The sequence below is a fragment of the Sminthopsis crassicaudata genome, chromosome 3 (genome assembly GCF_048593235.1).
Source record: "Sminthopsis crassicaudata isolate SCR6 chromosome 3, ASM4859323v1, whole genome shotgun sequence".
NCBI classification, from domain to species: domain Eukaryota; kingdom Metazoa; phylum Chordata; class Mammalia; order Dasyuromorphia; family Dasyuridae; genus Sminthopsis; species Sminthopsis crassicaudata.
Genome location: NC_133619.1, coordinates 365,051,880 through 365,079,501, shown reverse-complemented (window position 1 = coordinate 365,079,501; position 27,622 = coordinate 365,051,880). Strand labels below are relative to the sequence as shown.

At 37.3% G+C, this 27,622-nt stretch overlaps 1 protein-coding gene across 1 annotated transcript in view; it reads right to left on the bottom strand.

The window, feature by feature from the left end:
• SCTR (secretin receptor) overlaps nt 1-25,320 on the bottom strand; it is an 81,894-nt gene extending 56,574 nt beyond the window's left edge. Inside the window, exons 1-2 of the mRNA XM_074301822.1 lie at nt 24,806-25,320; nt 11,135-11,243 (exon numbers count right to left, since the gene is read on the bottom strand). Coding sequence (XP_074157923.1) covers nt 11,135-11,243; nt 24,806-24,856 — 160 coding nt within the window. The 5' untranslated portion in view covers nt 24,857-25,320. The remainder of the gene's footprint in view (nt 1-11,134; nt 11,244-24,805) is intronic.
• Between the last annotated feature and the right edge of the window lie 2,302 nt (nt 25,321-27,622).

Below are 27,622 nucleotides of genomic sequence, written 5' to 3'. Positions count from 1 at the left end.
AAATTCCTTTTCAGAATATTATTTTTAAGTGTGTTAAATAAAATACACAGAGTGACAAAGTTAAGCAATCATATTGACGTATAGGTAGCAAATCCCCACTTGGCAGGTAGGTAGTAGTAGACAGAGTGCCAGACCTGGAGTCAGAAAAACTCAAGCTGTATGACCCTGGGCAAGTCACTTGACTCTGCCTGCCTCAGTTTCTTCATCTGTAAAATGAGCTAGAGAAAGAAATAGCAAATCACTCTAGAATCTTTGCTAAGAAAACCCCAAATGGGAATCACGAAGAATGGGACATTACTGAAAAACAACTAAAGAATACCAAGAGGCAGCAAATATATTATAAATACTAAAATTATAATATATTTATATGTGTATGTATTTCTCTCCCTCTCCCGCCTCCTGCCCTCCCCCACACACATAGAGTAGAAAGTGGAGGTGAAATCCTTGCTCTGGTGACAGTGAGATCTTGACCTGCCTCTGATTATTGGGAGTGAGAAGAAAAGGAGAGAGAGGAAAAGGAGTTTAATGAATCAGGCAACAGCATACCTTGTAGGCAAGGCTTTTTTTTTTTTTTGCCAGAAATGGATGTGTTGAGGATAGGAATGAGTTTTCCTTTAGACTTTCGTGGTTATTGCTCAGTGATTTCAGTAGAGGCTGATTCTATTTAGGATTTTCTTGGCAAAGATACTGGAGTGGTTTGCCATTTCCTTTTTCAGCTCATTACAAATGAGGAAACTAAGGCAAACATGGTTAAGTGACCAGGGTTACACAGCTGGTAAGTGTCTGAGACTGAATATGACTTCAAGTCTTTCTGACTCTAGACTCAGACACCTGTGCCATCCATCTACCCTTCAAGATCTTTGGACCTCTTCAATTGGATAGAGAATACACAGTTCTTACTCTTGTTGTTGGTTTAATGAGGAAGAGATAACCACTGGCCCAGAGAGAGCCCCTTATCAGATAGAGATAAAATAAGAAGCAGGAGTATTGTTTCCAAATTTCCAGAGGTTGACATCAAAGGGTAAAGTTTACTCATAAAAGAAAAGACTGGGTGGAGGTGACATTTCTCTTCTTATTTCATTGACACAATTCATCTTTTTGAAGGCATAGAAAATTTGGCCAAGAGAGCATAGGAATTGGGGGAAGTAACTAAGGAGAACTTCCAGGTGTATCCTGCCAGGCTTGAAGGGTCAATTCTAGTTAGACCAATGAGAGCATAGAACAAGCATTGAAGGAGATGATGAGGGAGCAAACTTGAAATAGATGGGCCTCTTCCTAGTTATTATTTTTTGACCTCTTGGTTGCTTCTGAGACTATTTAGCTCCCCCCCAGACACTCTCTTCCCTTGTTTGGATGACACTGCTCTTTCCAGACTATCCTCCCACCTCTTTGATAAATTCTTCTCAGTATCCTTTGATAGATCATCATCCATGTCCTTCCCCCATCATAGGTTCTATCATAAGTCATCTTCTCTTTATATACATACACCTAATGAACAGTCCAATTATCATCCCTAATCACATTATTCCCAAATCTACATATTCAGCTTCTATTTCTAGGCTAAACTTCAGTCCTATGGGATATATCTATTTGGATGTCATATTGGTATCTCAAGCTCAACATGTTTAGAGAAATGATTATTTCTCTCATATTAATAACTGATTATTAGTTGAGATGAAGGTTTTTCCTTTCATTTCCTCCTTCAGAAATAAACTCCCGTAGGTTATTCAGCCAGTTTCTGAAGGACATTACTGATAAATGAGATTGCCCAAATTCTAGAGGATCGTGGGTGGGACTCTACCTAATTAGAAAACCTTACAAACAGAAACTAGAGGCAGAGTGTCATGATTGAAAAAATTCTGATCATCAGAAGGAACTGAAGTTTTTTGCCTACTTCATTAATATGTCTATCCTCTCCTTGATTGTTAACCATTCAAGAATTAATTTCTATCCTCAGGAAACTCCTCCCACTTTTTCAAATCCATTTAAGCATCCAATAATTGGGGGAGTTCTTTGATTTAAGAGAGAAATCCAAATGACTATCATTTTATTATCTTCTATCCATAATTAATAAAATTGATTATTTAATACCTAGAAACTATGTCTCTTGAACTTTGTGTACATTACAATGTTCAAAACAGAATCATTATTTTCTTCTTAACTTTAGATTCTGAGAAGGAATCGATTTCTTTACCAGACTAACTAAAATGTATGTGAAATGAAGAAAGCTAAGAATCTCTTCTTTAAGAAGAGGAAGTAACATAGGAAGGAGAATCTGGCTGGAAATCTTTCTAGAACAGTCACAAATTCACCAATGGGACAGTGAGCAGAGAAGGGGAAATGCAGAATTCTGAGCTCACGTTACTATTTGCATAATATCTCAGCCTAAGAAGTATGTACACATTTTCTTAGACCAATCAAGTCACTGGGCTAACTTTGGGGTGAAGCTTTGCCAAGTGCCCAATGAGTGCTTCCCCAGAACATCTCTCAAATTTGTCTGTTCCCTATAAATTTACAGGGGCTGCAATAGTTCAGGTCTTCATCATTTTTTGCCTAAACTAATGAAGCAGCCTCTCTTTTCCCTTCTTCCCTTTCCTCCCTTACTTTCTTTTTCTCTCTCTCGTCCTCTCCCTCCGTCTCCCTTTCTTTCCCTCTTTCCTCCCTCTCCCTTCTCCTCTCTCTCCCTTTATCTCTCCTTCCTTCTTCCTTTTCTCCCTCCTTTCCTTCTTCCCCTCTCTCTGTCAGTCTGTCTCTGTCTCCCTTCTGCCCTTTTTCTCTCTCCTCCCTCTTTTAATATTCTCTGCTATTTGTAATTCACATTCCACTCAGCTATTAAAACAATATTCCTAAAGCACAGGTCTGATAATACCATTCCCCTGTTCAAGAAGATCTAGCAAGATCTTTTAGGATAAAAGATAAATTCCTGCTTGACATTTAAAACTCACAACCCAGTATCTATCTCCCTTTCCAAATTTCATTCACATTTTTAGAGAATAATCACAAAATGACCCAGAAAGGAAGGAAATAAGCATTTATTACCTTTCTACTTTGTTAAAGGCATTTAAAATATTATCCCATTTGATCATCATAACAACACTGGAAGATAGAGGTTATTATCCCCAGTTAGTTGAGGAAACTGAGGTAGCCAACTGTTGGACTTCAATAACACTGGAGGAGAAATGGAGCCTGATGACTTTGCAAAGCTCTATCTCACTTAAATTCAGTTCATATACACCCTCTTGTGACATCATTAGTTCTTTCAAGAATGAAGGATAAAGATCGAAATGGGTTCATGATTTAGACATAAAGGGTGATACTACAAGCAAATTAGGAGAACAAGGGATAGTGTACCTCTCAGATCTGTGGAGAAATAAGGTATTTATAGACAAAGAAGAAGTAGAGAATATTATGAAATGCAAAATGGATAATTTTAATCATATTAAATTAAAAACTTTTTGTACAAACAAAACCAATGCAGCCAAAATTAGAATAAAAGTTGGGGGGGAATTTACATATAAGGGCTCTGATAATGCCCTCATTTCTAAAATTTATAGGGAATTGACTCAAACTTATAAGAATACAAGCCATTTTCCAATGATAAATGATCAAAGTATATGAACAGATAAGTTTCAGATGAAGAAATTGAAACTATTTCTAATCATATAAAAAATGCTCTAAATCACTATTGATCAGAGAAATGCAAATTAATACAACTCTGAAGTGCCATTTCACACATTTCAAATAGATTAAGATAACAAAAAAGAATGATAAATATTGGAGGGGATGTGGGAAAACTGAGACACTATTACATTGATGGTGGAGTTGTGAACTGATCCAACCATTCTGGAGAGCAATTTGGAACTATGCCCAAAGGACTATCAAACTGTGATGGATCAGTGTCCTTACTAGGTCTGTATCCTAAAGAGATCACAAGAAAGGGGAAATGATCCACAGGTGCAAAAATGTTTGTTGCAACCCTTTTTGTAGTGGCAAGGAGTGGAAACTGAGTAGACACCCGCTAGTTGGAGAATGGCTAAATAAGTTGTGGTATATGGATGTTATGGAATATTATTGTTCTGTAAAAATGATCAGCAGGATGATTTCAGAAAGGCCTGGGGAGACTTACATGAACTTATGCTAAATGAGTGAGCAGAACCAACAGAACATTGTACACAGGGACAAGAAGATTATAGGATGATCAAGTGTGTTGGACATGGTTCTTTTCAACAACGAGGTGATTCAGGCCAGTTCCAACAGACTTGTGATGGAGAGAGCCATCTGCAATCAGAAAGAGGATAGTGGGGACCGAATGTGGATCAGAACATAGTATTTTCACCTTTTTGATGTTGTTGTTATGTGTTTGCTTTTTTCTTTCTTTTTCATATTTTTCCCTTTTGTGCAGCATGATAAATGTGGAAAAACATTTAAAAGAATTGCACATGTTTAACATATATTGAATTACTTGCTATCCAGGGGAGACCGGTAAGGAGAAGAGAGGAGAAAAATTTGGAACATAAAGTTTTTCAAGGGTCAAAGTTGAGAACTGTATTTGCATGTATTTTGAAAGTAAAAAAGCTGGATGAACAAAACCAACAATTTGTATATGCTTTGTATTTACACTTCTAGGCACATTTTGTCCTCCATTTCCAAAAGAACATGAACTCCTTGGGGGCAGAGAATGTTTCAGTTTTTGTTGTGAGGATAAAATGAGAAAATAAAGAGAATCACTTGGTTAGCCTTAAAGCTCTATATAAATGCTATTTGTTATTAATCTTTTTATCCCCAAGCACTAGTTGTAGTAGGTGCTTAATAATTGCTAATTAGATTTAATTGTATTGAATGTGTTGAATTTGAGGAGTAAGGAAAGGAAGGAGAAGGGCCATAGACTATCCTATTATTCAATTTTTCCCCAAACTAACTCCACAATCCTTGTTATTTATAAAATGAAATCAGGGATCATCGGGTGCTGGACCTGAAATATTTGTGGAGAAATATATCAAGCCTAAGTGACATCTGGAGCAGGAAAGGGTGAAGCATGAGCTGTCTTGGGGGTTTATGCCAACATGATAAATCATTCCCTGCCCTAATTTCCACCAGTGACCAGTGCCTGCCTTATCTTCCCATGGAGACCCAGAGGGAAAGGTTCCAGTTTGCCTTGGCCCCACCCCCATTTTGTTAATCAACCATCCCACTCTTTATAAGTATTAACCCTTTCCTTTCCTGATTGGGAGTAATAGCTTCCTTCCAGGCCATCCAAAACAAAACAAAAACTACACAGTAACATTCCCCCTCCACTGTCCTCCCCCATCTCAAGGCTGTTGTTGCCACTAGCAAGGCTCTCTCACAATTCACAGAGGGACTCGGCGTTCTGGATCTGGAGAAAGAAAATACGGGTTTGCATTCTTACTCAGAATCTGTGTTACTTGAGAAAGCAGCTTCTTGGGCCTGTTTTCTCATTTATAAAATGAAAGGATTGTACTAGATGGTCTCAAGGATTCTGGACACCTCTAAATCTATGCCATTGTGATCTTTCCTTTGCTTTATGACAACCTGTTCACTTGCCTCCTTTTCCACAAATCAGTCAAACATCCTTACCTGACCTGTAGCTGCTATAGTCAGGAGCCACCCTGGGCACTAGGGATAGGTTTTCTGTGTGGGGTCACTTTGGCTCATTCTCCCTTTCTTGGGTTCATCAGCCCTACTCATAAGGACTAAGAAGATGCTTAAAGACAAAGGTTCAAATGCAGGCTTAGGTACTTATCAGTAATCTAACTGAGATCAATTCAGATAGTCTCACTGAGCCTCAGTTTCCTCCCCTCAACAGTAAGGGGGGAGGGGAGTGTTTGGTCAGGTTTTGTTTTAGAGATTTTGAGTGTTTAAGATATCAGACATCTGGGTAGAGATATCTGAAAGGCAGCTGAAGATGCAAGAGAGGTTAGGGCAGAATAAATAGATTTGAGAATCATCAATATCAAGATTAAATCCATGGGAGTGGTGAGATCACCAAATAAAGTAGTGGAAAGGGAGAAGAGAAGAAGGCTGGGAAAAGTCTTGTGGAAAACCTGTAGTTAGAAGGCATAACCTAGATGCAGATCCAGCAAAGACACTGAAGAATAGTGAGATAGATAGGAGGAGAACCAGGAAGAGAGTAGTGTCTCAAAAACCAAGGGAGAAGAGAATATCAAGAACAGGTGACCAACAGTGTCAAAGGCTGCAGGCAACACAAAGAGTTGGAGAAAAGACCGTTGGATTTGGCAATTAAGAAATTATTGGTTACTTTGGAGAGTGCAGTTTCCATGGATGATAATAGAAGAAAATGAGAGGGGAGGCAACTATTGTAGTCTACCTTCTCAAGAAGTTCAACTCAAGGAGACAGAGAGATATCAAGGATGGAAGGATCAAGTTTAGGTTTTTCTGAGGATAGGGAAGTGATAAAACATATGGAGGCAGTAGGGAAGAAGCCAGACAGGAGGAAACTGAAGTGAGGAGTGGGGATGACAGAAAGGCAATCTGTTGAGAAAACATTATAGCTTTTAAGGAGTAAGACTACCTAGGAGAAGGTTTTAAAAGCCAAACACAGGTTTTTGTTTGTTTGTTTTTTATCCAAGGCAGAGTTCTTAATTTAGGATCTGTGAACTTTCAAAGATATTTTATAACTATGTTTTAACACAATTGTGATTTTATGCATTTTGTTTTATGTACTTAAAATATTATACTGAGAAGGGGTCCATAAGGCATTCCCAGACTGACAAAGGGGTCTAATACACACAAAAAAGGTCAAAAAATCCTGGCTGAGAGGCAAAAGAACCTCTTGTCTTCCTTGAATATGATAGGGACATGGACAGACCTGCGCTATGTAGAGGATGGATTACAACTTTACAATTATCCTATCTATCCCTAAATTGCATGGCAATCATTTGTTTTCTTCACAGTGACTACTTATTATTTCATCATTGATTACCTATCATATTTGCTATTACAATCACTCTCTTCTCCTTTAGTACTCAATTTCATCTCTACTCTGAGCAGAAGGATCTCATCCTCCCACTTTTTCAAAAAGATGAAGGTCATCTGATATGATCTCCCTTAACTCCATTTCTCTAACACTTTGAACACTCTAAATGTCTCTTTCCATTCTCTCCTCTTTCTCAAGGTCTCAGAGAATAAGATCTTCTTGCCAAAACTAATTTATTCATCTATGCCTTTGATCCTATTCCTTCCTGTCTTCGTCTTGTTCTATTCATCATTCCTTTATCTTCCTCCCTGTTCAGTTTTTCCCTTTTTTAGTTTCTTTCATTTTACCTACAAAGGTATCTCATCCTTTTTTTTTTTAAAAGTAGTCTTCCTTTGACTTTTTTTCTCTCTCTCTCTCTCTTTTTTTTTTTACCCCATCAAGGTATATTAGCCAATACTTTTCTTCCCCTTCACTGCTAAAATTCTTTTTTTTTTCTTTTTTAAAGAAGTAATATAGGGACACTATATCTACTTTCTCACCAGAGACTCATTCCTCACCACCTACAACCTGCCTTTAGTGAAGGCCACACCATCCTTAGGGTTAAATTGGCAATCACTCTCTTATTGAGGTTTTCATCCTCCTTGACCTTTCTACTGTATCAAAATTCTTTTCTCCTTCAACTCCCATATTTAATAATTCACTAAATTCTACTTTTTCTCCCTCTGTACCAATTCCTCTGTATTCCCTCTTCAATCACTATTACATCTCATTTTAATCTTCCTAAGATGCAAGTCTGACCAAATCATACCTTCCCTCCCTCCCTCATTCAACAAACTCCAGTGCTCCCTCAGATTCGTCAGAATAAAATATAAAACCCTCCATTTGTTACTAAAAGGCCTTCATAACTATTCCCCTTCCTTCCTTTCTAGTATCATACTCTATCCATTCTTTGATCCAGTATCACTGGCCTCCTTGCTTTTCTTCTAACAAAATACTCCATTGCTTGACTTTAGGCTTTTCCTGGCTGTCCTCCATGCGTAGAAAGCTCTCCCTCCTCACTTTCCTTCAAGTCCCAGTTAAAATTCCACTTTCTGCAAAAAGCCTTTTTTGTTCTTCTATAATACTAATGCTTTCCTTATGAGATTCCTTCCAATTTAGCCTGTATATGTCTCTTCCATTAAACTGTGAGCTCCTTGAGGGCAGAAATTTCCTTCCTTTCCTTTCTCCTCTCCTCTCCTCTCCTTTTTTTGTGTCCTTGGAGCTTACCACAATTACTGGAATATAGTAGGCAACCTATAATGCTAATTAAAAGCTTGATTTGAATTCATATCCCAGCTTCATGATTGGTCTCCCTGGTCCTATCTTTTCCCATTCCACCCATCCAACAAATTCTGGCGTCATCTTCCATTGCATATACTATCAACAACTTCCTTGGCTCTGCATTGCCTACCATATGGCATTAGCCTGATATTGAAGATTCTTCATCGTCTGGGTCCAAATTACCTATCCTTCATTTGATACTATGATCTTTTATACACTTTATTTTCTTATAAAAAAGTAGTACTTTTCAATTCCCCATTCCTATCCTGTTTTCTCTTGACTCTTTCCCTTTATTCTTGCTCATCCCCTAATCCCTGGAACCAACAAATCTTTATAACTAACCTTTAATATTTCAATCCTTCCCTTCTTTCAAAGTCTGTGATGCTATGTATCATTCTGTTTAGGCTTCTTCATTGTGCTGGTTCTATTCTAATTTGGGTTTGTATGTTTTTGTATGCTTTCCATATCTCCTGTTAGATACAGAAGTAAAAGTGTCGAGCTTGGTATCAGAAGAGGCATGGGTTCAAACTCTATCTCCCTCCCTTAGCAACACTTAGCACATGACCAAGAACAAATGTCTTAATTTCCTTCAGTCTTAGTTCCCTTATCTGTAAAATAAGAATAATAGTCCCTATTGTATCTTCCTCCTAAACCGAAAAGTTTAAATGAATTAATGTGTGAAATTTCCATTAATAAAAATAATAATTAGAATTATAATAATTACTATAGAACTTTTATAAGATGTTTTGTAAGGTTTGCAAAGTGCTTTTTAACATGTGTTTTCTCCTTTAATCCTTACACAGTCTTGTGAGATAGATGCTATTATCATTCCCATTTTATAGATGAGAAAACTGAGGCTGAGCAAGTTTCAGTGAGTTGCCCAACATGAAACATCTAGTGAGCGTCTGACTTCAAGAACATACTCTATTTTCTGGGTCCTAGCTGCTTTTTACAATATTAGTGTTAACTACTATAAGATTCTTGAAGGCAGGAATTATGTCCTCTTCCATTTTTTGTGTTCCCAACACCTAAGACAGTACAATACTGTATACACAAAAGGTGTCTGTTGACTTAAATTGCTTTGAATTATGACATCCTGCACTGAAGGGGGTAGAAAGACTGAGAAGGCTTCCTGTGTTTGCTCTGGGGCATAGTTATAAATTGCCCAGCATAGCCAGCCAAGTAATTATTAGGGTGACCCTGAAAAGTTCATGAAAAAAAAGAAGAAAGGCCTTGAGCAAAACTAAACAACCTAGAATAAGAGAAGAGTTAATTTTTTATTTGTGATAAGTGTGCCTGGGCTCAGTGACAGCTCTACAATTGGGACTTCCTGTGATTTTTCTGGAGTTGAAACATTAACACGCCTCCCTTAATCCTCCCCAAAAGCATCCCCCTTTTCCTCAACTCCTCTCTCCAAATAACCTGGCTCTGAGTAGTTCAGTCATTATTTTTTGTGCCTAAAGAAGGAAATTCAAACTACCAACATAAGAGTGGACATTCAGCTCAGACAATGCTCTCTTGCCATGTCATATCTGGAGAACAAGAAAGCTGATTTTTATCCTTGTACCTCTCAGGTTATTTTTTTTCTGAAGAGGTCTGAGACTCATAAATTTGGAAATCTCTTGAGAATATGACCACTGAGAATGAGAATGAACAGAAAAGGGCTAGAATGGCAGTCATTGCATCCCTTCTTCCTGCCTGGTGAGAGGATATACCCTTCCCCAAACTCACATGCCAGATTTGTCAAACTAATATTAATCAACACTTTTTAAATGCTTGAAAATTCCAAAGCACTTTATATAAATTAACCCCTTTGAGCTTTATGACATCTTTATAAAGTAGAAATAGGTTTTCTTATCCTCATCGTACAAATGACAAAAATGATTCTCAAAAGTGATGGAGTGACTTATCCTGGATCAGGTAGCTAGTAAGTGTCAATGGCAGAACTATTTCCATTTTATCAGTAGACTTCAGTTTTTTCCTTTGTTAATAGAAGTAATAGCAAGAGCTCACATTTATGTTCTTTATTAATAACTACTACATACAAGGTTCTGTGCTAGGTGCTATGGAGGCAAAGACAAAAAACAAAGTCCCTGACCTCAGAGAACTTTGCATTTTGTAAAGGAAACACCTATTCATATATAAATATATTAAAAAATAAGTACAAAGTAACTGGGCTGGGAAGTACTAGCACTTTTAAGTTTATAAGTCACCTTACATAGGTTGCATTTGAGCCTCACAACAACATTCTGAGATAATTCTTCTTCTCATTTTACAGATGAAGAAACTGATGGTCAGAGAAATTAAATGATTTGCCCATGGTCCCACAGCTAGTATCAGAAATGAGATCTGAATCTGAAACTTCCTTACTACAAGTTTAGAACTCTATCCAGTTCTTCATACTATCTCTATCTTCCATAACTACCCAGGCTGACACTCACTCTATTAATATATTTTGCATACATTTCAATGGAGAAAAGCATGAAGATCTCTTATTTTTAGATCTTGGGTTGTTTTTTTTTTTTTTTTTTTTAATATGTAGTTTCAGAAAAATCTGTCCAAACTTTGGTTGGAATGACATAATAATGGCAGGGAAATAGGTATCAGCTTCCTTTGTTTCTTTTCCAAAGTTATCAACTTAATTGGAATACTTTTGCAGAAGTTGTATTATAAGAAAAATTGAGGCTGTACCTATAAGGCTAGAAACAGAATATTTGGTATAGATTATCCAACTTCAGCCTTTAAGACAAAATGATGTATTACTTGGTCAGAAGGATGCCCGTTTGGGTAAATTATCTACATGGAGCCAATGAACTGGCTAAATGGAAAAGAATAATGTGACAGTGGTTTGCCCTGTACCTGATATGGGTTGTTCATTTTCAGAGTTGTTCTTCAGTTCTTGATGACACTGCTCTTTGTCCCTCTGTAGCTCTCGGAGCACATCACAGAGAGGAGAGAAAGCACCAACCTGTAATTTCCAAAGCCAAATATAGTGATTACTATCATCATATCACATGACCAATTTGCTATCCCCCATTATGTAGCCAATGTTCCTTAGAAGAACTCCATTATCCAAATTGGGACTTGTCAAGTCAAAAAGCATTTATTATATATGTCTTAGAATGTTGTCAGGAAGAACTGAGTGCAAATTTAAACCTCAGATACTTACCAGCATGATCCTGGGCTAGTCACTAACCCTATTTTCCTCAGTTTTCTCATCTATAAAATGATCTGGAAAAAGAAATGGCGAACTACTTCAGTCTCTCTGCCAAGAAAACCCCAAAGGGGTTCACAAGGACTGAACAACAACAACAAACACATGTCAGGCACTGGGCTAAGCACCCTAAGGTTACAAAGAAAGACCAAAAAATACTTGCCCTCAAGGAGCTTATTGTCTAATGGGAGGGACAGCTATGTTCAAACAAGAAATCCTAAATAATCAGATAAACTGAAGACAATGAACAGGCACTTGCACAAACAGGAATTAGGAAAGGCTACTTGCAGAAGGTGGGACTTTAGTTGGGACATGAAGGAAGGCTGTGAAAATGTCCTAGAGGTAGAAGACAGAGTGTCTTGGGCAATAATAAGCATGGAGGCCACTATCATGGGATGGCAGAGTGCCCAGAGGAAAGTAAGGTGTAAGAAGACCTGTCCAGAACAAATCTTAGACTTAAGTGTATTGGTGGCACCTACTCCAATCAAGCACTTGTTTTGTTGCCATCTCTACAGACACTCAGAATTAACTTTTAGCATTTAGTCTTTTCCATTTCAGCTTTGTTGATATTTCAACTTCCTTTGTTTATTCTGTATGCAGCCAGCTGTCAGGAACTTAAATACTTAACCACTTCCCCTGTTCCAGGACAATCTGAGAGATATGGATATGTCATACATAGATTAAACTTTAGGAGGGAGTTCAGTAAGAGATTGGGAATGGGAAGGGGGAGGAAGGATGGGAAACAAAAGAACAACTTCTGGCTCTCCTTTTCTCAAATTTTTGCTGGAGATCTTCATTGTTTTGCTGCATATGAATTCCCTAGAATTGTAATTCTCCCCAGAAGCTGCATTTATTCACATTTAAATGTAAGTAGAGTACAACCTTATATGTGGATTATTTGAGATCAGGCACAGTATAGACTGTGTTCAAACACTTGGTCAAGCCAAAAAGAAAGAGTTTGTGTGTCACAGTGGGGAAAAATGGAATTAGAAGTCAGAAAACTTGGGTTCAAATTCAAAAAATCAAATTCCCGATGTTTGCTAGCAATATGGTCTTGAGAAAATCATGACCTCATTTTCCTTATCTATGAAAGGAGGATACTAAACTAGATGGTTTCTAAGGGGTTCTTTCCAGTTTCAGTTCATATGACTGTTTTCCTGCATGGGAGAAGGCCATCTACCCAGTCTGCCTTCCATTACACAGCTTATAAATTGCCAGAAGGAGTATTTAGACCTGGGAATTTTTGACTCTTTATCCTATTCTCTTCTTAAAGTTCTCTAAGCTGATTTTTTTCTCTATCAGAATAGGCTCTGCCATAACATTAGTACTTCTTTTATATGCAGGGAAAAGAATTTCTGCCCAGACTTTGGTTGGGGTAATGGTAGTGATGGTAGTGGCTGTCATGGAATAGGCAAAGGTGAGTGATCTATTACCTTCATCAATGGCCAATATTTTGATATATGATTGAGATGGACTACTACAGTGCTGTAAGAAATGATGAAGAGAGAGAGTTTCAGGAAAATTCCTAGAAGACGTACATGAACTGATGCAAAAAGTGAGCAGAACCACACAATGTATAAGTGAGAAAGCATCCAGGCAAGATTTATATCTTGCATGTCCCACTCACATAGTGGACTTCCAGGTCCTATTTTTGATGGAAATTCAAAGGCAGATAGCCTTCTAACCATGTTGGCCAATACTCCTTTATCTCAGGAAGCACAAGAATCTCATTCTAAATATCATCAGGCTGCTCGACCTTTACGTTTACAATTTGGAATAACAAGAGAGGAAGCTAGGAGCATAGTAAAAAACTATACCGCTTGCCTTCCTTTCCATGCTCCTACACTCCCTCCAGGGAAGAATCCTTGTGGTTTGAGACCCAGTGAAATCTGGCAAATGGATGTGACCCATTATAAATCTTTTGGTGGTCTATCTTTTATCCACGTGGTAATAGATACCTTTTCAGGATTCACTTTTGCAGTGCCAACGTCAAAAGAGACAGCCCGAGTGGTCACTGAATTCCTTATCCAAGCATTTGCAATTATGGGTGTGCCACAAGAAATAAAAACAGATAATGGACCTCCATATTCTTCTAAACATTTTGCACACTTTTGTGCGCAGTATAAGATTTTACACACCACTGGAATACCTTTTAATCCACAAGGTCAGGCAATAGTAGAGAGAAGAAACAGAGACATTAAGACACTCCTCCAAAAACAAAAGAAAGGGGGAGTCACAGGTAACCCTAGAGAACTTCTAAATTTAGTTCTCTATACCATTAATTTTCTAATTTTTGACAAAGATGCACTGGCTCCAGCAGACAGGTTTTATAACCCACCAGAAGGGCAGTGTCCAGTATGAGCAGCTCCACTGTCCTTAGATAATCGCCCAGTGATGTAGTGAGACCCAGAAAGTGGTGAATGGAAGGGACCAGATAGGTTAACTGCCTGGGGGAGAGGGTTTGCTTGTATTTCTTCAACAGGAGAAGGAATCAGATGGGTGCCAACGAGTCGTATTCGCCTTGTCCATCAGAGAGAGACAGAAAAAGAGAAAGACCTCAAAACAAAGGAGAAAATCTAAGAAACATCTGACACTGAAAGAGCATGGATAATAAGAAGACTGTTAAAGAACTTTAAAACCAGCAGGAATCATTGGATTTCCTAACACAAATGAGACTAATGGACAATGGACTTATGGACATTTATAAATTCTCAATTTATTATTATTTGATCATGTTATTTGTTACATACTTCTAGCATGTATTATGTTACTATGTTACTATGTGTTTATGTAATCTATGTAATTATGTGTAATGCCTCCTATATTGATGGATTTATGTATCAAGGTCATGACCACCCTATGTTCTAAATCTAAAGAAAGGGGGAGATGTTGGTTCTTACTAAGTGCTAATGAAATAATGAGATGTTAGGTTCTTACTAAGTGCTAAGTCGGTACTTAACAATTCTCTAGTTCTGGCCTTTAAGGGGAGTTTTACCCCTTTGAACTTCTGGGTAGGAGCTTACATGGAGCAAATTCATTGGTTGAAATATTTATCCCACAAGTCCCTGAGTTATTCCATGCCCATTCTCTGGGAGGATAAAAGAAGCAACATTGAGCAAAGGGAGTTAGTCTACTCTGGGAATGAGTTGAGACCACTCTATAGGAAAAAGAGTCTGGCCGGGAGATTGAGTTGAGATCGCAGATCTCCTCCCAGAGAGCGATCAGCAGTTTCTGGAGACAACAGAACATTACAAAAAGCAATCAATATTGAATCATGATAAACTATGAATAACTTAGTTATTCTCAGCAGTACATGTAAGACCATTCCAAAGGACAGATGATGAAAGAACTGACAGAATCTTAATGCAGATGAAAGCATAGTTGTTGTTTTTTACTTTATTTGGAGGAGGTATTTGAGTAATTGGGTATTGTGATTTCTTTTGTGACACGGATAATATGGAAATGTTTTACATGATATTACATGCATAATTGATATCAAACTGCTTTGTTAAGGAGGGATGAGAGGGAAAAAGAGAAAAAGAATTTATAACTCAAAAATTTAAAAATATGAATTTTAAGTTTTTATATGTAATTAGGAAATATTTAATGAAATATATATTAAATTTTTAAAAATAAAGTGTTAAACTACAAGAATGCAAAATATGTTTAAATATATATTCAGAGTTCTATCTCTGTAAGTGGATGGCATTTTTTCATCATGAGTCTATTCCTTATGAGTCTTGGATCAAAGAAGCTACATCTCACAGTGAAGTATTGTTATAATACTGCTCTTACTGGTGAAGAATCTTTATAGACCTTGAATGGTCCTCAGCTCTACTGCCTTTGAGAGCCCCTTCTTCTCCTTATCCTGATCCTACCTATTCTTCACCTTCTACCTTACATTTTCTCTGCCTGTACAGACATACCCATCTTTTTCTTCTCTGTACTTTCTAGTATCTACTGTCTCAGTCTCAACAAAATTGTATGCACCTAGGAACTTTGTCTTTTCTTTATTTTTGTCTTTCATGGTACTTAGTAGTGTATTCAGAATATAGTAGAATGCAGTATTTGTAGAATTGATGAAAATCCTTTAGTGAATATGGGCAATATATTATCGTGGTCCCTATTTGAGAATTCAATTTAGTGCCTGTCTAAACAGAGTTTGGTATGCTTTAACAATTGATTAAACATAAAAATAATCTATATGAGCTAGAAAGAATATGAGTGTTCAAAAAATACTTTGGAGATTTTTGTTCAGATGATTAGGTAACCTCTAAAGTTCCTTCCAGGAATTTATGATTGGCTAACTTTTACTAGCTTTTCTTTGGAGGTTGTTCTTACAACACACTATCCCTAGGGTGATTTCCTACATTTACACTAATAACAATTGACTTTTATATAGCACTTTCAGTTTAAGAGCTCTTTATAAATATCATCTCATTAGAACCTCACAGCAATGCATTGAAGTAGGTATTGAAGAGAAGATATTAATCCCATGTTACATATGAGAAAATGAGACTTAAATGGAGTAACTTCCCAAAGGTAATACAGATATTCAATATCACAGACAGGATTCACACTCTTCTCATTCTAAGAAATAAATTTTTAAAGAAATCATTATACTAATTCTCAATAAACTGATATAATTAGAATGGTATTGCTGGGTTTTTTTCTTTTTTTTTGAGGGAGTTTTATTTCCTTTATCATTGAGATCTAAGTTTGTTAGTTATTTGGAAAAGGAAGTTTCTTTAAAGTAGAAGGATTAGGAAAGAGTGTTGAAGTGTACAAAGTTATGAAAATTAGTGAACCAGATTTGATTTAACAAATCTCAAAATGCTAGAATGGTGGGTCTTCTCTTGACATTTAAAACATAATGGCTTTATCAAAAGATAATACTAATTTGAACAATATAAATAAATTTAAGGAATGTGTGTTAAAAAGATAAAAGGATTCTAGAAGAATTTAGCTAAATAAACACTGGAACAACTTAGTGAAAATAGAGATGTTTGAAGTATGCCCTTATTAACTTTTCACATTTAATTATTAAGTAATCTAAAAAGTAATGATGGAATGAAGACAAAATATCTTCTAGTATGCCTTGTAAGTCAGAAACTAGGACTGGAGAAGCTGTAGCTGTGACCTAGAGAGTAATTTGATGTTCTTCTGGTTTTGGTCAGAGCTAGACTCTTGTTTGTCATGTAATCATCAGACTGATAGGATCTAATCATTATTGGGTTATGTGCTTTTCCAGGTGAGTTTGAATGAAGGTCAGTGGAATGTAATCTGAAGTTGTTAAAATATAGTAACAAGCATTTAAATTAGATGATGAGGGGGGAAAGGGAAGAGAAAGTAGCTCTGATCCACAGTGCACGGTTTTGTTTTTTTGTTTTGTTTTGTTTTGTTTTTTGGTAGGGTCATCTGGGAGATAATAGGAGATTAACCTTTCACTGGGATGGAGAATGGAAAGTTGGTTATTTTGTCCTTGAACGCTCTATCCTTGTAAGTTAGAATTAGAAACTAGAAATTTTCCTAGAGCAGTGACTTTTTAAAAATGATTTTGGTACCTTTGTTTTGATTTTTTTCCCACCTTTCCCTCTCTCCCCTCCCTAATAATTTTATTTGTCATATTTATTTTGTCTAATTAAACCTCAACATTTTCTTGTTACAAAGAACTTTGATTGAAATGGTCTAAGCACACTCCACCCTAATCTGGATAAAAATTCCCACCCAACTTTTCCCCCTTTTCTCAATATTTAACAAATTAGTTCCACATAAAATTTAATGGCCGAGAAAATTTGTTCATCAATGCATCACCTGGCAGCCAATCTTCTGCTGAAGAGCATCTGGAAACTTAGTCCTGTTGGTCCTAGGATAACAGATATACAACTGTCTCCAATCTTGCACTAGAAATCTTCTTGATGGGGCCTGCCACAGCTTGCATTCTAATGGCAAAATCTATAAAAATCCAGGGTCATTCACCTTCACTCAGTAATCAGGTAAGATAGTAGGTCTTTAGTGTAAGTAAAGAGATTATATTTACAATAAATTTAGGAAGAAAGAAAGAAGAGAGTTTTATTTTTTCCAATCTATGAAATAATTAGAGCATTTCCATGATATCATACAGACTAAAATCAAATTTTTAGGCAGCTTGAGCAAAGTGAACAGAATGCTGGACTTACAGTCAGAAAGATCTGTATTCAGTTTCTGACTTGGACAAAATCTGTATGACCCTGGACAAGTCACATAATCCTTCTCAAACTCGATTTTCCTACTTTGCAGAGTTGTGGGATCAACTGAAGAGAGTGCTTTGCAAATCTTAAAGTGCTATGTAAATGTTAGCTATTATTACTGTTTGTTATTTGAAAAGGCATGTTGTTATTAAATTTTAAAAAGAGAAATAAAATGAAAATCCACAAACCCCCTTTAGAAAACAAAGGTAGTAGAGTTTTCAAAGATAAGAATAATTAAAGAGAAACAGATATATTGATTGAGAAACAAACACATATATAGGGACCAAACCCATGATTTCAGGGAGCTTAAATTGATAATTAACTTAAGAAATTATGAAATAGGGGCAAGTAGGCCTGGTTCTTTGGGTACTCACTGGGAAAGCCCATGACAGTAGTGGAAAATGGAAAATCACACTTTAATAAGTCACAGAGGGGATACACGCAAGTGGCAAAAAGGAAAGATAACAAAGGTAGCATGAGGAAAAGGAGGAAAAGGGCAGAGGAAGAGAGTCTCACTCTGTAACCCATGTAAACGTAGCTTAGTGTTGAGAGCACAAGTGTAGCATGGACCCCATGGAGACAGAAATGCTCAGAGGCAGGAGTTTGAAGGTCTCATTTTTATAGGGTTTGGTTTTGTTTTGTTTTTGAAGACCAGACTAACTTCTACCTGTGCCACTTTGGGATTAATTTATTAACATAAACAAATCATTTCAAAATTGTCAGTAAAACTTTAAAGGTGACATCCTCACAATATCACGAAACTATTAACACTATTTGGTGATAAACTGGTCTTTACCCTGAAGGTCTGGGATTTATCTGGGATGTACCTAAGGAAGAACCAAAAGGCACTGACAGCAGAGATTAGGTTCAACACATATTACTTGAATGTGGATTTTGTTATATATATGATACAATTTGTAAATTGTGCTTTATTAATCTTTGGGAAAATATGTATGTGACTTCTGGGTTCCCTTTTGCAATCTTATTTCCTTCAATTGCCCTTTTATACTGGCTACTTTTTTTTATTATAGCTTTTTATTTACAAGATATATGCATGGGTAATTTTTCAGCATAGACTTTTGCAAAACCTTCTGTTGCAATTTTTCCCCTTCTCCCCATCCTAGATGGCAGGTAGACCAATACATGTTAAAATATGTTAAAGTATATGTTAAATATAATATATGTATACCCTCTCTCTATATAGATAGATTTAATCATGTCATTTTTCTAAGTCAACATGTGGCCCACAGGGATCCTTATGTATGGTTTGGTGGCCCAATTTCTATCTGAGTTTGATACCACTAATTTAGAGCACTTAAGAAACCAAGGGACTTACTTGTGTCACACTTGTGTTGTTCAGTCATTCAGTCATGTCTGACTTCATGACTCTGTAAACTTGTCCAGGGGATTTTCTTGACAGAGATACTAGAATGTTTTCCCATTTCCTTCTTCAACATGTCCCCATTTTATAGATGAGGAACTGAGGCAAATAGAGTTAAGTGATTTGCTCAAGTCACATAGTAAATATCTGAGGTCAAATTTGAACTCAGATTTTTCTGACTCCAGAATCAATGCAGCACTCAGTGGCCCCAGTGAGGGTCACAGAGACAAAATGGATCAGAGGTAGAATTTGAATCCATGTTTTCCTGGCTTTGAAGCCTCTATTAGAGAATAAGGTGGGACAATGGTTAGAGCAGGGCTTCTCAAACTATGGCCCGTGGGCCACATGCGGCCTGCTGAGGACGTTTATGTTATGGCAAATAGGCTGAGGGGTGGAGACATTGTGTGAGCTTTTGTTTTTACTGTACTTCGGCCCTCCAACAGTCTGAGGGATAGTGAACTGGCCTCCTATTTAAAAAGTTTGAGGACCATTGGGTTAGAGTGTTAGGTTTAGAGAAGGAAGGCATGAGTTCAAATCTAACCTCAGACACTGTGTAACCCTGGACAAATCATTTACCTTTGTCTGCCTCAGTTTCCTCATCTGTAAAATAAGGATAATGTACCTTTCTCCTAGATTTGTTGTAAAGATCAAATGAGATAATAATTGTAAAGTACTAAGCATGATGCTGTTTTTACATCATGTTACTTTTCTCTCTTCCTCTAAAGGTAAGTCCAAGAGTAATTACACCCCAAGAACACTTGTCCTGCTTCCAAACTCCTGTAGGCGCCATCCTAGAAAAGAGCCCCTATGGTTATGCAACCTGGCAACTGCTTCTATGACCACAGTCACAGTTTTTGCTATCAACATCTGTAGCACTATCAAGTGGTCCAATATATATGAAAAAAAAGACTGACATGATTTTATTAGTGGAAATTATATTAGGAAAGATATATCACCATCTGCTTTGCTGCCACATCCTAAAAACCATGGAATTTTTCCATTTCACTTGCAAATTAAACATACATGTTGTTCCCTACCAGTACCACCACCATTAGAATGTGAGCCTGTGAACAGAGACTTTTAATATTCCACTTTTATTTCCACCACTTTTTTTTATATGTAGTAAAAACTAAGTAATTGCTTATTCAATCATTCATGCCAGGCATTTTCCAACAGGCTTAATGAATCAAAACATCATATATACACCTGCAAATAGGAAGAAAATATATTATGCTGAAGAGAGCTTGGGATATCAACTAGATCTAGGTATTTCCATGATATCTAGGCATCCGGCTATAAAACATAAGCAATTACTTAGACAAGGACATAAACTTAAAGGTTACATCAGGGTTACTTAGAGTAGGCAGACTTTAGCAGCTGGACAACATCTTCCAGGGCTCAGGAATATATACTTTTGTGGGAAAAGGGGGGAAAGAGCAAAAGTACTGAAATACATATTTGCTTCAAGAAATAGGCAAAAGACAATTTAAAAATAAGAGTAGTGAAGCTGATTTCTTTAATATCTACTTCATGGGGTTGTTGTGAGGTAAACTCTTTGAAAATTTTATATCAATTGAATTATCATGAGTTATTTGTTTCCCAATCAACAAAAACTGAAGTCCTTCAATTATTTTATGCTCTCCCAAAATCACATAAATGGTATTACAGTAGAATCTTATAATAACACAAGCTTGTTATTACAAAGATATGCCACATATAAAATCAATGCATACAAGATAAACCCACCAAAACCCAATTTAAAACAGGTGCCAAGTCTATAATGGAGAGAAGGAAAAAGGTAGGGAAGGAAGAAAGGAGAAAGAGAGGAAAGAATAGAGAAAGGAAAGATGAAAGGGAGGAAGGGATGGAAGAAGGAAAGGAGAAAGAAAGGAAAAAAGGAGGGAGGGAGAAAGAGATAAAGGAAAGAAAAAAAGGGAAGAAGGAAGGAATGTAGCAAGGAAAGAAAGAAAGGAGGGAGAGAGGAGAAAGAAATGGAAGGAAGGAGAGAAAGAAGGCAGGAATGGAGAGAGGGAAAGCAGAAAGGGAGGGAAGGAAGACAGGAAAGAGGGAGGGAAGGAAGACAGGAAAGAGGGAGAGAAGAAAGAAGAAAGGAAAAAAAGGATGATGGAAGAAAGGAAGGTAGGGAAGAAAGAAGAAAAGGAAGGGAGAAAGGAATGGAGGGAATGAAGAAGGAAGAGAAGGAAGGAAAGGAGGAAAGTAACAAAGAAGAAATGAAAGAATAGAGGAAGGAGGGGAGGAAAGGAGAAAGGGAAGGAGGAAGGAGGTAAAGAAGGGAAAAGGAAGGAAGGAAAGAAGGAAAAAAGAGAGGGAGGGAGAAAAGGAGATAGGGAGGGAGGGAAGGAAGAAAGAAGGCCAAATACTTATGTGTAAAATACTGGGCATACCAATAGAAAAGCAGAATTTGTCCTTACTCTTTAGAGGCTCACATTCTAATAGGAGAAATAACAGGCATAGGAGATTTCAGATGCAAATCATACAGAAAGGCTTTCTTGTCCTTGGGGTGCAGCAATAAGGCACTTGAAAACACATCTTCTTTAATATCATTTCCATTAATAAAGTAATGTTGAGTTTCTGACATTGAGTCATTTGACATACTAAGAATTTTGATTGGTGAGAACTTTGTTTTCCAGATTTTCAGGAGCTGTAGCTGGGAAGTCTCTGATTGCCACACCTGGTAGAAATAGCTACATCTAGCCACCACAAAGGTTCTTTTCTCAGTTGACAAATGCAGGGAATAAACTAAAAACAAGGCCAGGGATCTTGGGTAAAGCTGCTGCTATTCCCAAGGTTCTTGGACTTAACTGCTCATTGGCAGCAGTTAGTCATTATATCAGTATTTATAAGTGGTTTTCCTTTATTAATTACTTTTATGTATTTCCTCATAACTTGATAAGCACTGCCTTATTCCCCCATGAGAGGAAAAGGGAAAAAAATAGTAAGTAAACAGTAGGTTATAGGAACTTCCTAAAGCACTGTACAATAGTGAAAGACTAAGAAATTTTTGGGGGGGGGGAACAGCTTCAGTGAATAGACGTGTCTTAGAGTCAGAAAGACCTGAGTTCAAATCCAGCCTCAGACACTTACCAGCAGTATGACCCTGATTGGACAAGTCACTTGATTCTGCTTTGCTTTCTCATCTGTAAAATGAGCTGGAGAAGGAAATGACAAACCACTCCAGTACTTTTGCCAAGAAAACCCCAAAGGGGGTCACAGAGAGTTTGAAACAACTCAACAACAAACAACAAAGGAATTTTCCATTCAATTTAATTCAATCCAGCAATTCTTTATTAAACATCATTTCTATGCGAGACAATGTGGGAAGTATAAATAAGTATGAGGCACTGACCCTGCCTTGGAAGAGCTCACAATCTAGTTGGGTAAATTATTTAATAAATGTGAAACCATTAAATAAGAATAAAATGTTGTATGTATAAATGTAAAATTCCCCCCATAGATAGATAAGCTGTTATAATAAAATAAGTGGCATAGTGGAATAAGCACTGGACTGGGAGCCGAAGATCTGAGTTCTAATCTTAGGTATAAGGCTAAACATCCTCATTTTATAGGCATAAAAATAGAAACCAAAAGGAATGTAATAGTACTTTGGCACTTGCCCAAGATCACAATTAGTGACTGAGCACTTCAGCTTTCTGGTCTTGGTTTTTTCACATATAACATACTGGTTGGTGGATATTTAGATGATTTTGAATGTCCCTTCCAGCTCTGATTCCCTAGGAAAATAAAGGTATTATCTTACAATTTGGTCTGGAGGTTATTCCTGGCAAAATACAGGTTGGTGTTTTGTTTTGTTTTGTTTTTTACCCTGGGATAAAAATAAAATTGTGCCTTATCTCACATCTTATTTACCTTCTCTGTATTGAAAGATAAGTACAGTCCTCAATGTGCTTTCAATAACATCTTTCAATTGTCAAAAACATTCTAAAAAATATCATGATAGGTAAGAATAGAGCCCTATTTTTAGTAATGTATTGTTTGTTAAAAGAAGAGTGCCCACTTTTTAAATTATTACCAATGTCATCTAATGTTTTTGTATTTTTAAAAAAATCTAGCTGAGCTTTGTTTCTATTTAAAGTGGTCTTCATTTATCTAGCAGTAATGTCTGTTATATTAATAGCTTTTATGGCTCAATTTCCTTCAGTGTGTATCATTTCAGACATGTTTTCCCATATTTCTTTGAATTCTTCATACTCATAGATCCCGTTAGGACTGAATTTCTAAACCTGGTTGCTTAGAGATAATTAACTAGTCCCCCATTGACTGAAATCCTGATACACATAGGCAAGAAGGTTATGAAGACACCAGGGCTAAAGATGCTACCTTACCAAATGTCACACTGATTTGGACAAAGCATTTTTCACTTCTCAACTAGATTGAGAATTAATCATAATAGTATTTTATTGACGGTGGTGGGTTTATTTGTTGTTGTTTGCCTGTTTGTGTGTGTGTGTGTGTGTGTGTGTGTGTGTGTGTGTGTGTGTGTGTGTGTACCACTAGCTGGCTTTGAGAATCAGGAGAAGTTTATGGTGACCTTTCTCCATTTTCACTGAAGAGTGGGAATGGGAGGTAGTGGGCATTTGGCAGGGAGCTTAATCAAAGCTGCAGGTGAGCTGAAAACATTAACCAGAACAGCTCTGCATGACTGACTTATGCAAGAATGTCACAGACATGCCAGAAAAAAAAAAAAAAGAAAAAAAAACTTTCCTGGCATAGAAACTGACATTGAAGTTATTGATTGAGTTGGCCCTGTGGGGTCCTCTCACACTCATCCATAGAAGAGGCAAGGTCATAATTCACTGTAAGAGGACTATCCCTGAAACATCAAGAAAAACTTTCCTGGGTGTCAGGGTTCTGAGCTACTAAGGTATGGATTCTTCTACTTTTAGAGACTTCTCTGAATAAAAAGGAATCTGTATTTTGGAAATGATTTGGATTTCAGTGCTATCCACAGTTAGGGGGAATAGGTCTTTTTGCTGTGTACTATATTAATTAGCCTTCACTGGCATTGATTAAACACTTTGACTAACAAAAATTCATATGGTGAAACAGGTAAATCCTGTTAAAGAGGAAACAAGCATCTTTGCATTTTACCCTGGGCTCTTTCATCCTTTCTTACTGCTTCTTGGACCAGCTTGTAGAGACTGTATATTGCCCTGAAGGTTAATCATGTTGCAAGTCCGTATGGCAGAAGGATTTAGTAAAAACAAAGGAGGGGAGAAAGAAGCAAAGAGAGAGAGAGAAACAGGTAAAAAGAGAAGGATAAGAAGAGAAGGGAGAGAATTAAGAAGGAAGAAGGAGAACCGAGGAAGAGGAAAAAGGTAGAAAGAAAGAAAGTTCGGGGCTGGGGGAGAAGGGAGAAATGGAAGGAGAGGGAACGAATAAGAGCATGACAAGGAAGGTAGTCCTGTACCTTTCTGTCATACCGCACTACTTTCAAACTCTCAAGCTCTAGAAAACTTTACTCCACCCACCACCCCCCCCAAAAAAAATTCAAAACTATTCTGGATGATAAAAGTTTCTCCAATCAATTTCCCATAAAGTCTGCAGGGCTAAAATTTGCCGAACAGAAATTTAGGGGTGGATTAACTGCGCAATTTCTACAGACCCCCATCTTAAAGTGTGTGTGTAGGGGTAGGGCTTATCTCCGATTGAGGAAAGATACTCACGGTTAGCGCAGCCCACGAGAAGACAATCACCCACAAGCTGCAGGTCTGCATGGTGGTGACCACAGACTTTCCCACACAACCAGTCTCATCCCCGGGAGATCACAGACAGCTGCTACCTGACCCCCAGCCGTTCACATGAGTGCACTTTCCCTGGCTGAGAGAGGACCCTCTGTCTTAGCCGGCATGCCTGGGCCACCAGCTGAGCCTGCCTCAGCCCCAGGAGGCTCCCAGTCGCAGCGCTGCTGCTCTGGCACTCTGCGGGTCGCGGGCTCCAGCTGCTGCTGTTCAGTTACGCCTCTTGGCCCACTGATAAGGAACGCCGCCAAGAGACATCAGTGGCCAGTCTCTACCGCGGGCTCAACCTATCAACAAGTAAAGACTGTTGGGAGCCTAGGAGGGAGGGAGGGAGCGCGGAGGGCGAAATGATGGAGGTGCTGCTTGCAAGACTATCACTCTCTCAGCGGAATGGAGCTGTCCGAGGCACAGGCTGTGCCAGCCCCTATATCTCTCCTAGTCTTGAAGGAAATGCCTGAAGGGATCCTGGAGATCAGGCTAGTCTGAAACCTTTTATTTTACTATTTGTACAGGGGAGGACATTAAGTCGAGCTAAGAAGCAGCAATGCTTTCCCCGACATTACAGTATATATGGCATCTTCACAATCTTAGGAGGCCTGAGATTTACAGAGAACCAACAAGCAATGTGTAATTAAAATAATCAAACCAGAAATCAAGCCTTGAATTATTATGGCGACTATGAACGGTATTGTATTTTGGGGTCCTTGTTTCTTCATTTAATTCAATTTAATAAAAATATGTTAAATACCTACTCTTGCACAGAACTTTGCAAAGTGTTAAGAAAGATACAAAATTCAGATGAGACACCATCCCTGGAACTATTGAATTTACAATCTAGTAAATTTGCCAAATGAGGGGGTGAAACTGAACTGAACATAATTGAATTAGGGTGGAGTATACAGGGTGGGGTCTGTAACTGGCAGTGAGTTGAGCATAAACCTTTCAGCCAAATGCTAAACAGATTAAATTAACTTTATCTTCAGGTGCCAAATAAATCAAACAAAACGCAGTTAGCTTTATTAGCAGGAAGCTAATGTATTATTGATGAGCCATAAATAATGGGAAGAATGAGATTTTCTATTCTATAAAGGTATAAAGTGTGACAAGTTAATGAGCTCTTTATGGCTGGGGGAGATTTACATCCTTCAAAAATCCAGACTAGCCTCGGGTAAGCACAACTTTTCCCCTTTAGTCACATTTGTCTGAATCTTTTAATATTAATGAGAAATAATTTTCCTAAAATCAAGGCTGTCATAGAGCCAAAAGAAAAAACCAAACAAGACATCTAAAAGCATTATTGATTAGATACATATATATATATATGTATATATATATGTAGTGCTTGACCAAATTTAAAGAACTATATGAATGGAAACTATTATCTTCACGGGCTTGAAGCAAAAGTCAATCCATCCTGTTTTATATCAGTTTCCTCTCATGTTTCTGATTGAAATGACAATATACTTGTACCTACCGCCAAAATATTTCCACATGTTAAGAATGTCCTGTGAATGCCCTATATGTCAAGGCAGCTAGGTGGTTCAATAAAAAGATCACTGTTCTGGGAAGATCTGTGCTGAAATCTGGTCTAAGACCAGATTTACCTATGTGACTCTGGGTAAGTCACTTAACTTTTATCTACCTCAGTTTCTCCAACTATAAAATGAGCTGGAGAAGGAAATGTCAAACCAATCTTTGCCAAGAAAATTCCAAATGGGATCATGAAGGGTGAGATATGACTGAAATGACTGAACAACAAAACTACAAATCAGACATTGTGCTAAGTGCTGGGAATACAAAGAACGGCACAGTCTAATGGAGAAGACAATGTGCAAACAGACAAGACTGTCAATGTATGGGCTATTTTTGTTTAACTGCTTATCTTTATTTCAAGGAAAAGTTCAACTGGAAAGGGGAAAGTATATTCACAAATGAGTAATGTAATAATAAAAGACATCAATACAAGTTATTTTTTTCAGAAATGTAAGTTCTTTGAGACAGGGATTATCTTTCATCTTCCTGTCCATAGTGCCTAGAAAAATGTTGAACATAATAGGATAGTAATAAGTTATTGTTGAATGATAAGGAATGCATGTTTGAAACTTTATACAATCAAAAAACCAAAGAATATCAAAATTGGAAAGGCATCAGAGACCATCTGGTTCAATATCTAACCCGTTTTTGTTTTTACTCATCCACAAATTTTTTTTCTAAAAGTTCTTACTTTTTACAATCTATAAACTAAAAACTTTAAAACTTGACTCTTTTTTCCTCTTCATTTTTTTCCCTACTCTTCTTGCCTCTGGATTCTTTTTTCTTCCTCTAGGCTCCTTGTCCCAGATCTCTGAGCCTTAAAGTGTTTTTGCTGTAGAGGGGAAAAAAAGGTAGATATTTTACCAGTTGAATAAATAGTTTGAATAAAAAGTCACCAATTTACAGTGACTTAAGATTTATTCATCATATACTGAGTTGTCCTATCTATAACATATCCACAAATAATTTTTTTCTTCTACTTGAGGCCATCCACTAGACTCCTACGACTTTGGAAGAGGGAACGAGACTGGGGATTTTGTACAGCTTTGTCTCATCTACATCCAATTACTGAGCAAATCAAGTCATCACCCTCCTGACATTATTGGTCCTCTTCCAGAATGAAGGATGAACAATAATTTCCCTCTGCTTGAATACCTTCAGTGAAAGGGAACTCACTACTCATTAGCCCATTACATTTTAGCATTTTAA